Source organism: Mugil cephalus, chromosome 8 (assembly GCF_022458985.1).
Source record: "Mugil cephalus isolate CIBA_MC_2020 chromosome 8, CIBA_Mcephalus_1.1, whole genome shotgun sequence".
Lineage (NCBI taxonomy): Eukaryota > Metazoa > Chordata > Actinopteri > Mugiliformes > Mugilidae > Mugil > Mugil cephalus.
The window spans coordinates 19,980,164-19,993,274 of NC_061777.1; the positions used below are offsets into that span (position 1 = coordinate 19,980,164).

Here is a 13,111-nt window from a genome sequence, read left to right on the forward strand (position 1 = left end):
AACGCTAGCAGAGGCATGTCCTGCTGGTGGTCTGTAGTCATACACTCGATACCCAGGAAGGTGGAGGTGCCAGATGGCTGTGGCAGTGTTTACTGTCACTCATGGACTCAGTCAGATGATGTATTTATTTACACAGCAGAACTCACCATGAGGAGACATTAGCAAAGACGATTAGCAAAGAATTTCAACAGAAGTATCAATGCATATATCTATATAGGCTGCAGGTGCAGATTCACCTACACCACGTTTGTATACTCTTATTTTAACCTGAGCAGGAGAAGACTGAGAAGGAGAAAATAGAGGAGAGCGAGATAAGTCTGTTTAGACCAAACAGGGAGTGACATTACTGTCAACTCGACATCCACTCACAATAGCGTGCAGTGCTCCTGTCTGTGTTTGCGTCTCTGTTCCTGAAGCTTGGTGCGGGAGGAGATAAGAGATGTGCTGCAGTCTGTGGAGACCAGCCTGCTATTCCTGCTCCGCACTTGGGGACAGTTTGTCCTTTGGGTGGCTTCTTTTGGACTCAGCAGGCTGACAATGGGCGAGGAGGAAAGTGCTGCTGTGGGCAGGGAACGTGAGAGGAGGGCAGCAAAGAAAACAGTCCTAATGGAGTGTTTATTTGGGGCAGAGAGCCACACACAAAGACAGCTCATCTAAAGAGGGCTTTGGGGCATGAGGGAATGAATTCAAATGGTCTAGGACCAAACAGCGGCATTTATATTACTGTTGAATCCCTCCAGCTCCGACCTTTCACGGAAGAAATCCCATTACAGGCCATCTGCCTACTACTGTTTCTAACATGTATATTTTTTTATGCACAGCAAAAATTTTATGTCACTCATACAACTGCCTGTACTATTTTTGCAGCCCCGACACCACAGGCTGCTAGTTTAATATAAATGCCTACACACATGTATTCTCTGTTGTTTCTGAGCCCATGGGACCCACTCTAACAGCGACTACTGGAGCATCACAGCAGTAACATATTATTCCCTTAAACTTTAATAAAAGTTTTGCAGAGGTCTCCGTCAGTATGCTATCATACCTGCTACGAATACAGTAAAAACACCTGATAAGAATTGGCCAAACCTCATCTTACTGTCAGAGACTTTCAGAGCAGAGCAATTAATGCCAATGCTGGGAGTAAGAAGTAGTTTAACTGCAAACCCTCCACTCGTAAGAAGCACCCAAGCATAGAAACAGAATTCATCGTCTAATGTGATTCACATCATCCATGCAGATTTCGCTAGCTCCTCACAACCTACAAGCCCCGCAACAAAAAACTGCAACTGGAATCTAGACAAGAACAGAAATTTGGCCATACACTAGAGGTTTAAAATCCTGATTTTGAAACTGGGCTGCGTCACACACATTTTGAGAGAAACCTGTAAAATATGTTAAATTAGATAATCCTCGTAATCTCAAACTAGCACAAACTACAAGGTATGTAAATAAGAGTACCACACAGCAACATTTTTCAAGCCAAGGACCCCTGACTGATGTAGAGATCAAGTAGGGACCCTATTTTTATTCGACCTTATTTTTATTGTGACCTTTCTTCCTATGTCTATGTCTGGTTCGTATATGTTCTTTGTCATCCTGAGACTCTTGGTCAAAACAATTTCCCTGTGGGGATCAATAAACTGATCTTGAATCATAGATCTCAAGCGCCACACCACTTTTATACTAAATGGCATCAAAGACATGTCACTAATACAAAGCCTTTAACTAAAAGTCAACCGTTAAATTGCCAGAACAAGGCATGCACGGTTTGTTTCTTCTCAGCAGGATCCCTGTGGGTCATATTATTTCTTTTTACTTTTCTCTACCTTTTGTCCTCTGTCAAAACCACTCTGGCAGGCGGAATGACATTTCTGGGGCACTGTGAGAAAATGTCCTTCAAGAAACGCCACCAACACCAAGTGAAAACGCCAGAGTTGTGTAAGATATCTGTGACCTTTTAAAGTGGTGAGCGAACACACACAGTGCTGAGTACTTCTGTATATTTAAACCACGGGAGTGTTGTACAGAGCCGCATGAACTATTGTGTTTACAAAGAAACCAACACAGCCACAGCCTGGGGATACCACTTGTAACACACACATTTGTTTGTGTCCACATTTGTTCAGTTTGTGCACAATCACAGTCAAACACCCAAACGACACGGCAATTAATTGCTCCGAACATTCGAGTGCCGCCGCTGCTTGAGAACCGAGCTATCACTGTCACTCATTTTCTCAAGGGATGCTCGTGTGTGATGATAGCAAGAGCGGCTCGCAGGTACAAATCAATTTTAGCCTCCGTCCTTTCATTCAGAAGCCTAGGTGTATTTTTGGAGCACTTACCAAAGTCTGACATGTTTGATTCTTTTTCTTCACCTCTGCATCAAGTGCTTCACACTCCTTCCTTCTGGTGGTGATCTCAGTCTCCTGAGGAGAGAAAAAAAAGCAGAGGACGGCTGCTACGGTTTGTCAGGAACACAGGCTTCCTGAGAGAACTGAAACTAGGCAGGAAAGAGGGGGAACATATTTCAGTGTTTAGGTATACATGTGTCAAAAGGCTGCTCAGTCAGGTTGAAGACACAGTAGATCCAGAGGTGATTTATACCAAACGCTGACACGCTCACAATGTTTAGCAAACATATCGTTAACCAATGCCACCGTCTTGGTTAAGTATGTAACCATGCTAATGATTGTAAATGTTACACTCAAAGGATAGAAGGGTTATTTTTATGTGACAAGAAAAGCGTGTTGTATTTGTCTAGGTCAAGGCTTTGTGAACGTGCAGGTGATGAGGCATGTTCCTACAAATTAATGCATCCTTGACGTTATTAATTCTACCTTCAAATGGGACTGCATTTACTGTGTTCACGGCAAAAGTCAATAAGAACAGCCCCCGCTTCTGGTCACGACCTTGTGAGTGGAAATCTTCACCAGTTGTGACACGTTTGCAGATATGCTGGAGGTGGATGGTGAGTTAATAAACTGTAATTATCTCGAACAATTCTAGATAATGTCTGAGAAACACTTTGACATTATCAACAGTCCTGCCACGTGTGTATGCTAAACCGACTTCTACATGCCAGCGGTGCAGCAGCCTGACTTAAATAAATGCCTTACGACAGGTGATTTGTGCTCATGACTTCCCGTGTTGTAACCATGAGCTCAAGACTTCCAGTCGAAGGCAGCCCAATAACCCTAAAGAGGGCTGTGCTCTATTCAAGGGCCTCAGCGTTCACTATAGCAGTAGCAAGGAGCTGAAACAGAGCCTTAGTTAATGGTAACATTAACATTAACCTGTGTTCACTCTGCTGAAATATGTCACGGTTTAACTTGTCTCCCTTCTACATTAAATTAGATACATATATTCACTTGCCACTTCATTAGGTACGCTAGTGAAAATGAACGCATTGTAACTTAACATGAAGGTTATAATACTCAGCACTGGTTTAAGATAACTGTTGATTAAACTGCTGTCATCTTGGAGGCTGTAGTTTGTAAAACTTTTGTGTTTCCCTGCTTAATCTGGGAATTTCAGGCCGGGTGCTGTAAAGCGCCTTGAGACCATTTGTATTATTATTAATGCCATATAAATAAAAGAAAAGAAAAATTGAATTGAATTGAATCCTCCAAAATGACCATACAAAACAAACTGAACACTATAACAGTCATGAAAGATTTAGCGCAACATTGTTTTATTAGAATACATTGATTTTCACCAATGTGCCTAATGAACTGGCGAGTGTAAGCAGAGCAAATGTACTGTAGACTGTATTCTCAGTCATAATATAAGGTTCAAATGGGGTATAGCTGACACCTAATGTGCATTTCCTGCCCCTGCTGTCTGTTGTTTCCATCAAGCTGCTGACAGCTGAATGCTGCGTAAGCTGGAATTACAATGACAAGAAGTTCAGCTGTCTTCACAATGTGCGATTAGAACCATAACATGACTTAAGCCTGCAACAGTCACTACAGAGGATGTTTCGCTCAGCTTATCACTGTTTTTCATCTCAGTGGAGGCAAACCCAGAAAAGTGGGATATTCCCATCAAAGCAGGCACTATGTTCAGACCTGCTCTGGATACGTCTCATTTTTTTGTGACTCCCACTCTAACACAGAGATTACATATTTTGGCAAGCTTAAAAGTATGTAGTGTAGTAAAAAATATTTCCATTTGGAAAGGGAACACACACTGGTACTCATAGCTGACTACTGCACTGCTCTTACGGTGCAAAATAAATGACAATGTTACATCACTAACCAGATCCAGTGTTCAGCAGCTTTCTACGAGGAATATCCTTGCTATGGGTGGGAATGAAAGTGAGGCTAGATGTTCCAAGATTAGTGTATAGATTTAAACGGGGCTTTATCTGTGTCAGTGTGTGTTACCAGTGTGCACACACACATACACAGCGACAGCACAGCACCACATGTCCCAGAGCAAGACTAAAATAAGCACCAGCGGACCCACGAGAACCCTACAGCACACAATGCATGCTGCATGTGAGGATGCATGAACGTGCACTTTATCACAGTGAGGCTCGCAGCTCAGTTTGACTTTGAAATATACAGCGTATAATGCAATCCATTCAAACGGAAGAAAGTTTACTTTGCTACATCTGCTGGTTTCCATCTTGGCCGCGAGTGCCGACAGTATTTAATAAGACAGTGAGCAGTAAGGTCAGGGAACGGGATGAGTGGATGGAGGAGGACTGAGCTTTGAACCTATTGTGATCTGTAACCTTGTGGCATTTAACTCCAAGCAAGTGACAGTTGGTGTGATTAAATCTTTGACCACTTATCTCTGGTCCACTAGTAAACCAGGATGTGCTAAGTGTGCATGTACTCTTGGATTCTCTCTTTTTAAAATCGAACGGAAACAAAATAAATGTCGCCTGACGTGAGTATTTCATGATTAGACACTAAAGTATTATAGGGAATCTTAACTGTGATTTAAAATGATATTTAAATATTATGTGAATTTATTTAAACTTAACAGTTATGGTTGTGCATGGAGCGGATAATTATAATAGAGTTTTGAAAATTGACCATTAAACATGGCATTTAATTCAGCTGAAAGATGAAAAACAGAGTTTGTTTTTGGAAAGATAAAAAGGTGAGAACATGATTCATTTCCTTGCTGTTTTTTCTGATTAATCACTGCGGGTGTTTGTTATTCTATTTTTTGGGGATTTCAAGCCTCTAAAGCTCAACAGTTCTCCCTTAATGCACACTCTAAAAAAGTAACTGCAAATATGAATTGCATAATTGAAGAGAGGAACAGAAAAGACTGGACCTGTTTAGTAGAGGGTGCACATTATACTCTACCATGTTGACTCTAAATGATTTCCTGTGAGTGAATCACACAGAGCCTCCGCAGACAGCTTGCCATGTCCCATGTGGGCCGGTATCTAATGTGTACAGTTTTCAGAACCAGACGGTTATGACACCGCGCTACCGTGCACAATGAATATTTCACTCACACACTTGCGGACGCCGTCACGCACACATACAAACGCGCAGCACTCAGGCTTGCTGAGGCCCATTTGTTTGCAGCACATTCGCCAATGTTCAATTAAAAATCCCTCTGATAAAAGATTCAAATGGCTGCCATTGTGAGTAATGAGCTCCTGTATAAGTGAAGAGGCGTTTACTGCACAGCAGATGAAGATAGATGAGAAAGACCATCCCCTTGGGCTGTGTCTAGCATTTGTGCCTCAGTGGCACTAATGCAAATGCAGGCACGAGACAGGTGCATCCACAGCGATCTGTACCTTTATGTATCTGATGCGCTACAGGCTCCACATGTCTTTTTATGCCAGAACATATTTAAAAATCAATACCAGTATTCAGGTTGTGGCTCATTAAGGGCACCATGATAACAAGATTCAGACTAATCAAGGGCAAATATACTATAGTGTCACATGTATCCATTAGACATTACACATGGCATCATTAATTGTGTTTAGACTTTAGATATTTTGCAGTTGTTAACAACAGCTAATGGGCTATTTCACAGGTCATACCACTGAGAAGTCCTAACAGCCAGAGTTCATTAATGTCGAGGAGCTAACTAAGGAAGGTGAGTTCCAAGGTAAAAAACAAACAAACACACAAATAGATAAAAAGAGTTGGAACACAAAAGATTAATCAGTGAGCCAAGACAGAACCTCAACCAACCACAGTTTTGAAAACAACATTTCAGTTTCCACCCTATGAAATAGGATGATGCTGATTTTCTGTTTTCTGTTTTTTTTTAGGTTGGACAAAATAATCTCAAGGCTGTCAGAAGAAATCACAGGAACATAAATCCATAATGAAAACAATCACTACTCATGCAATATATTTCCCCCAACATTTATTATGAAAAACTGTTTTTCTATCAGTGTGATGGCTTGCAACACAATGTCCACAAAGAGTCTTGACACCTTAACAAAGTCTGGCCATTCTTGGTCCACCTGTGAGTACATTTGCATTTTTTTCAGGTGACTGAGCTCATTAAATTGGTGGCGGAGACCGTCTATTAGACACTGCCAATTCAACTTAGCGAACCAATGCACAAGAAGGGAAACAGAGGAGTATTTTAGCGTGCCCTTGTTTATGCTATTATGCTATGCTAGCATTTAACTCCAAACACTCTATACCCAAAAGTTCCAAACATGACCATGAACTCATACTCTTAGTGATGTCGTTCACTAAAAAAAACATGTTTGCCATACTACACTTAAATACTCTCACCCCGGCTAATCTGAACAAACATAACAGATCATATACTTGTCCAGTGGCTGTTACGTTTTCCACATTACGTGTTTTTCTATTACAAATAAACACACAAGACCTAAAATCTGGCCTGACTACTAATTATAATTTACATGAACAGCATTTAATAAAGCTGTAGGATGTTGCAAATGTTTTGTAAAAGAAATGAGGAACTGCAAATGTTTGTGAACCCTGAACACAGCTGTCTTGTTGTTCAGCACCATGGAGAGTTCCACAGGGACCAAATAACAGTGGTATGTTTTTAACTTCTCTGTTACTGCTGACTCTACTGTGATTTCATTGTACAGCCGAATCTTGATGAAATAAGGCCAACATACTACAGTATTATTTCTGCAATGACTAATTAACACAGGAGGATTCCCCCAACCTATTCTCAGTGTTCAGTCGTCTGATCTTCGGAGTTGGGAGAAGCTCAGCGCATAATCTCCAGTGAGCAAGGGTAACCTCATTACTCTCTCACTCTCTTTCATTTTGAGTTGAATATGCATGATGGGTAATGATGGATACAATTATAATCCTGCCTATGGCAGTGCAAAATTCTACACATTCTATGCATACAGTAGATATCTTACAGAGCTATCAATTTCAGGCAGACATGGACGGGAAAATTATTTGCTCCAGGATGGGTTTAAAGCCAGCTATCTCGCGAAATCTTTTAGGTTAATGCCTAATCTAATTATGAATAAATATTAATCCTTAGAAAATGTCAGGCGTACTGCACGCCACAACTAAACTGGGCCACATTATAGTAAAATTCATAGCTCCAGCACACTTTAGTTATGACTGGGAATAGAGTACATCAGCTCTAATCTGTTATCTCTTAAAACGCCAGAGATGTTCATTGAAACATGCACTGTGTATATATATTGTCCTGAGACACTTCTTGATATCATACTTGTTTGTTCTTTCTTTAGCCGAGCAAAGGTAAGGTCAGTAAGGAGGTAGATGGAAAGACTAGCAATGCATGGATGTCAGTGTAATCAAGAGTGCAAGGGTCTTTGAGAGAGGGCCCAATATGCAAGAACCCGACCCCCAGTGTGCCCACACTGCCAGGCTAGACACACCGTAATCTAGTCCAGCACAGCAAGCACTTGTGATTTCAAATCATTTGAAATGGCAGAGTAAGTTACATAACCCCTACAGCTTAAGTCTGTGTGCGCAGGCACAGATGCTTGCAGTCCACTAATACTGTATTTGTCTGCAAGCGTGTATTGGTTTGTGTGTGTGTGTGTGTGTGTGTGTGCGCGAATGTGCACGTATGCTCAAGCAAAATGCAGACTGACTGCTGAATCACAGATTTACAGGGAAAAAAACAAGTGTAACTGCTGGAGGTCAATAAGTACATCCCTCCAAATAGACACACACACACACACACATATGCAGTGAGTGAAATAAACAACATGCAGACTTAAAAGGAACGGTAAAGAGTGAGGTGAAAAGAGTCATGCTGTCTTAATATATGATAGCGAGAGACAGACAAAAAGGCAGTGAGGCCTAGATATGAATGTCAATGAAAAAGAAAGGAATAGAGGCGAAATGAAAAATGGGATGGAGGCAGGATTTAGCGTCTAAGCTCCTCAGCTCTGCAGCAGTCTGTCCGGGGTATCACCCCTCAGCATCTACTATCAGGCATATTAAACATCAGTGACTGTAGGAGTAGCCTCGTCAGGATTCCACTCTCTTCCCGCCTCTCTCTCTCTCTTTTCTTTTTTCTCCACACTTCCTCTATCTTTTTGCCGGGGTCTGACCTCTGCAAGCCACTACACAACCTGCCTGCTGATGTCTAACACGCTACTACTGAAGAGCACGAAGGGAGAAGAAGGTGAAAAGAAGGTGAAAAGAAGGAGAAATTATTTCAGCCCAGCAGAGGGAAAGGGAACGAATGACAATGATTGCAAAAAGAACAAAAAGAAGAGGAACTATTTTCTATTCTACATCCTTCACAGTGCTCTAGAATAACAGGATTGATAAAAGGTGAGTGATACAAACAAAACAAAAATGATATACTAGAATCTCTAATATAATGTAAAGTAACTGAACACAAGGCTAATTTCATTCAGTGGGTATGAGAGGCTCCAGAGTGAGGACTGTAAATCTGATAATCCCACTGCATGAACACAAAGATGTCAGATGAGACTTTTACCTTAATGGAAACTAAACAATGACTCATGCAGCTGCAGCAGACTCTTACGGAGTAGTGGGAGTGTGCTATGTAGTGCTGTGATGTGTATTCCTTTCCCTATGACGGCACTGATTTCAATAATTCAGTGTTATATAGAAAAATGACTATTATCATAGCACGAACTGGTTTTATTTTCATGTTTTGGCAACTGAAACCATTTCGCTAACTCAAGGGCCGCTGATGATTACTGCCGCGGCTAAGCAAATGCCAGAAGCCCATAGCTGTTGCCCACTCAGACACAGAGGCTTACTCATCCCCCCAGCTGGATTTGCTAGCCAAATTTCTGCAGACTGTTATTCAGTTCACATGGTAACCTTCATCTCTCGTGGCAGAGCAGTGACGACATAACAAAACACGTATTTTATATTGTGACTGTTGTTTAAAGAAGAGTCTGGACCAGCCTGTCAACCACACCACGAAGCCTGATAAGTCATATGTGTGTGGGCAGGTTACATTTTCACATGGACTGTATGCTTTGGACCGGGACTGACACCCTCAGAAGCCTCGTGCCCAGTCTCTGATGAGTCACAACTGAGAGAGATAATACATAATATTAGGAAGGTGGTCATAATGATATGCCTGATCAGTGTTTAATGTGTAATCAGTGTGAAGAACGTACGTCAGACAAAGTAAGCTAGCTCCCAGGCTGTCTATCATCATGATGCTAGCACGACCGAATAGACAATTTTCCCCCATTGTAATTTCTCTCTTACCACAAAGCTGCCAACTGGATCCCACTTTTTATCATATCATGGCTCGATTCAGAATACATGCTCTGGGTTCCTGTTCGGATAAGTACTTCCAAAAATAAACAACAGAGCAAGCAAATTTACAAAATGAATCAGACAAATGCTGGGTCCTATTTCTCCATAACATGTGCACAGCGCTTACAGATACCTGCATGTCCAGATTTAACTTGTATTCATACTAAGTCATAAGTGCTTCTGCAGCTTTTGTCAGATTTAATTCAAGATCAAAAGCCTCAATCATTAAAAATACATAAGCACAACTAAACTAATACTGAAAACCTCAGCAAAAACATCTTCAGCACCACACACACAGAAGAGTGTCTTGGCTGGTTCAGTCATATTAGAGTAGCTGGTGGATTAGCTGCTGAGATGATGGACTGTTCTCTGAGTGGTCCAGACAGTGTGTTCAACCCTCAGGAGGCAGTGTCAACATTGGAAAGTGAGAAGGGAAGCAAACACGGGACTATAAATGAACCATAAATCAAAACACATTAATACAATGTAACTGTACACACAGGAAATAAAGAAATTTGTGGGGCACGGGAAGCCACAGCAGAGAGGCCGAGTGTATTTTTTTTTAGCATTTTTTTGACCACAGAAACAAAAACAAAGACACCAACACATAGTAATTGGGAAGTCGAAATGACAAAAGTGAATAAATAGTACCCTCTATACAAACATCTGGCTTCTCCCCAGGCATAAATATAACTGTATTTCCTTTCCATTGTCTGCACAAGTGCAATTATGCACTGAACATATTTACATCTAATTCACTGCTAACTGTACATGCAGTGTTGACTACCAATGTACAAGATGAACAGCATTAAAATAAAATGAATATAAATTACTAGACAGCTCAGAAACAAACATGGACAATAGAAAATGGCCGCGTGTGTGTGGAAAAAGAAAAAGAGAAAAGGGCAGTAAAAAGAGGCAACCATCTTTCTCTTCATGCTGTCATGACTTTGTCAGAATCGCTCACTCCCTTTCTGCGGGGAGTTGTGCTCTCGCATCTGCGCCCCTCTCAGTCAGAAGCCAACAGAGGGAGAGAATCTCACAAACCTGCCATGATCAAATTAATTCACATCGAACCCGGCTGCCTGTTTGTCTGCACACTTGGGCCCCAACCAGATAAGCTGATTATAACACAAAATATTACATGCTGTCCTATTTGTTCTGATCCAGTGTTATCCCGATGTCTCTGCTAATACAAAACCACTGACCTACGAAAGTTCAAGGTAGACTAGGACGGATAATTACAAGGTGTACACGGTGATCCTTCAGCTCCAAACTAGTGCTAGCTTTGGCACCAATAGGACTGTGTATCATTACCCGTCACATAAAAAATCCAATAATTTCATCTGCACCTGAAATGTATGAAATTATTGTGGAGTCCCAGGAATGCAGGGACTCCCTTCTCCATCCGCTGGATTACCACCTGTACTCTGCTCTACTGGACAGCAATAAGACTTGACCTTATTGTGATATTGTGATTCACAGCATTAGTGCTTCAGAGTTTAATCTACATTGTGCACTGACCAGCACAGGCTTGTGTGGCCCATCCCCTCCCATAGTCTCAGTTTAAAGCTCCATTCAGCAGAAGTTAATGAGTAACTCTTAAACTCTAATTCTACACCGGCTTCCGATAATTTAACCATCTTCCTGCCCCGCGCAGAGAGAGCCGGTGCTGCCGGGGGCGAAGGGGCCGTCACCAGCTGAGGTGGCTTGTCTCCCACTTTGATCCCATGCCAGAGCCACAGACATATGCTGCTCCATCCTGCAGGGAGGAGCTTCGCTGGATCCACGGAACAGCTCTCCATCGCTTTTCCGTTCATTAAACACATCTCAACATCTGGTGGCCAATTATTTTGCTCCCCAAACTGCAAAGTAATGAGTACGACTTAACTTTTACTGTATGTTCTCTAGGAAAGGAGGAAAGGAAAACAAATGTAATGTTGACAAAATGTAGTTTGAACAGTGCTGCCATTAAAAAGTCAAGAGCTGGCAAGTATGCGGTGACACTTGGGGTTGGCTTAGCAGATCTATGCTTTTTCTCCCTCGGCTGAAATGTCAGTGTTTGCCAGTAGCTGCTGTCAGGCTGGACCCATACTGGTGCCCATTAATGGCTTCTTAATGCCTGAGAAATGGAGAGGAATACTGCTACACATGGCCTAGCGTGGAGGATCAGTTAGAAAAACTGCCTGCCTGTGATTACTGCAAGGTGTCAGACTTGGCCTTTGGCCCCAGCAAAACTAGGCAGACTCTGATGTGAGGAATTTTCACATTAGGCCGTGGATGAGGAGATCCTGTGTCCGGTAATGGAAGACAGGTGGTGCCCAGGAGGAGATAAAGAGTGAGGTTCTCGCCCTACAGGAGTCTGGCACGATCACCGCAGAAACAGACGCTTTTGCCTCCCATCTGGGGGGACAATCTCTAACCATCACTGCCAATTTACAGGACACTCAATTACAAGTCAAACCTCAATACCACACAAAGGACCTGCTGCCCACAGTGTCCAAATGCCAATTCACACCAGTGGTCAGAGGGAGGAGAGTATTAATGCCAGCAAAGAAAAGATTCTTCCTCTTCGTGTTTGCAATATGATTTGTATGTTAGCTGCAGGAAAACAGAGCTGGTAAGAAGGTAAATAAAAAGACAACAGCTAAGACTGCCAGGGATTGATGCGCATGTTTGCACTTGAAGTTATTTCATTATGCCAGCAAGGACGTTTTAAATCTGAGCCTATAACAATGCCAACAACGCTGTGAGGCTACACTAAATGCTAGTGCCTTTAATATGCAGACATTTGGCAGGTATAAAGTTTATCCTCTTCCTCTTCGGTTTTATGTATCTCGGCATAATTGCTGGGAACGCCATGAGAAACATTTATAATACAAACTCTTAATGGGAAGATGAATGAAAGAATAAAAATAATAATCAATTAAAAAAAAATAAAAAATAATTTAAAATACTGCAGGTGAATGAGCTGAATGCTTAGAGGAAACTGAAATGAGTCCAAAAACAATATCAAACAGATACAGGTGAAAAAGTTTTTCAATGTTCTCCTGTGGATGAACACAGTGTGGTGTAAAAGTCAGAGACCACACTGAGAGATATGTAAACCTGTAAAAAAAATCCTGAATTCTGTGTATTTAGAAACGTTTAAAAACTAAAAACTCGTATCAGTGGGCCTGCGCTCAAATTTAAGCATTTACCATGTCGTCCATATGCATAAAAGCTCAGATTTCTTGAGTTGTTAATTTGATCTACTTGAGAGTCAAGTCAATTACATCAACTTGCAGCCACTGTCCATCCGCTATAAATATGGCTGTACAAGTCGCAGTGTGACAGCGGAAGTTCAGAAGTCAGACTGCTGCTCTAATCAAATGGCTCTAAGGGGC

At 41.7% G+C, this 13,111-nt stretch overlaps 1 protein-coding gene across 22 annotated transcripts in view; it reads right to left on the reverse strand.

Moving 5' to 3' along the window:
- Positions 1–13,111, reverse strand: part of rimbp2b (RIMS binding protein 2b) — a 73,442-nt gene that overhangs the window by 33,599 nt on the left and 26,732 nt on the right. For 21 of the 22 annotated variants that reach the window (XR_007113244.1, XM_047591745.1, XM_047591760.1 and 18 more), the window contains exon 3: positions 2,346–2,429. The exons of the other annotated variant lie outside the window; for it this stretch is intronic. Coding sequence is in view for 19 of the 21 variants with exons in the window: in XM_047591745.1 (XP_047447701.1) it covers positions 2,346–2,429 (84 nt within the window). In the remaining 2 variants the exon portion in view is untranslated. The remainder of the gene's footprint in view (positions 1–2,345; positions 2,430–13,111) is intronic. 22 annotated transcript variants of the gene reach the window in all.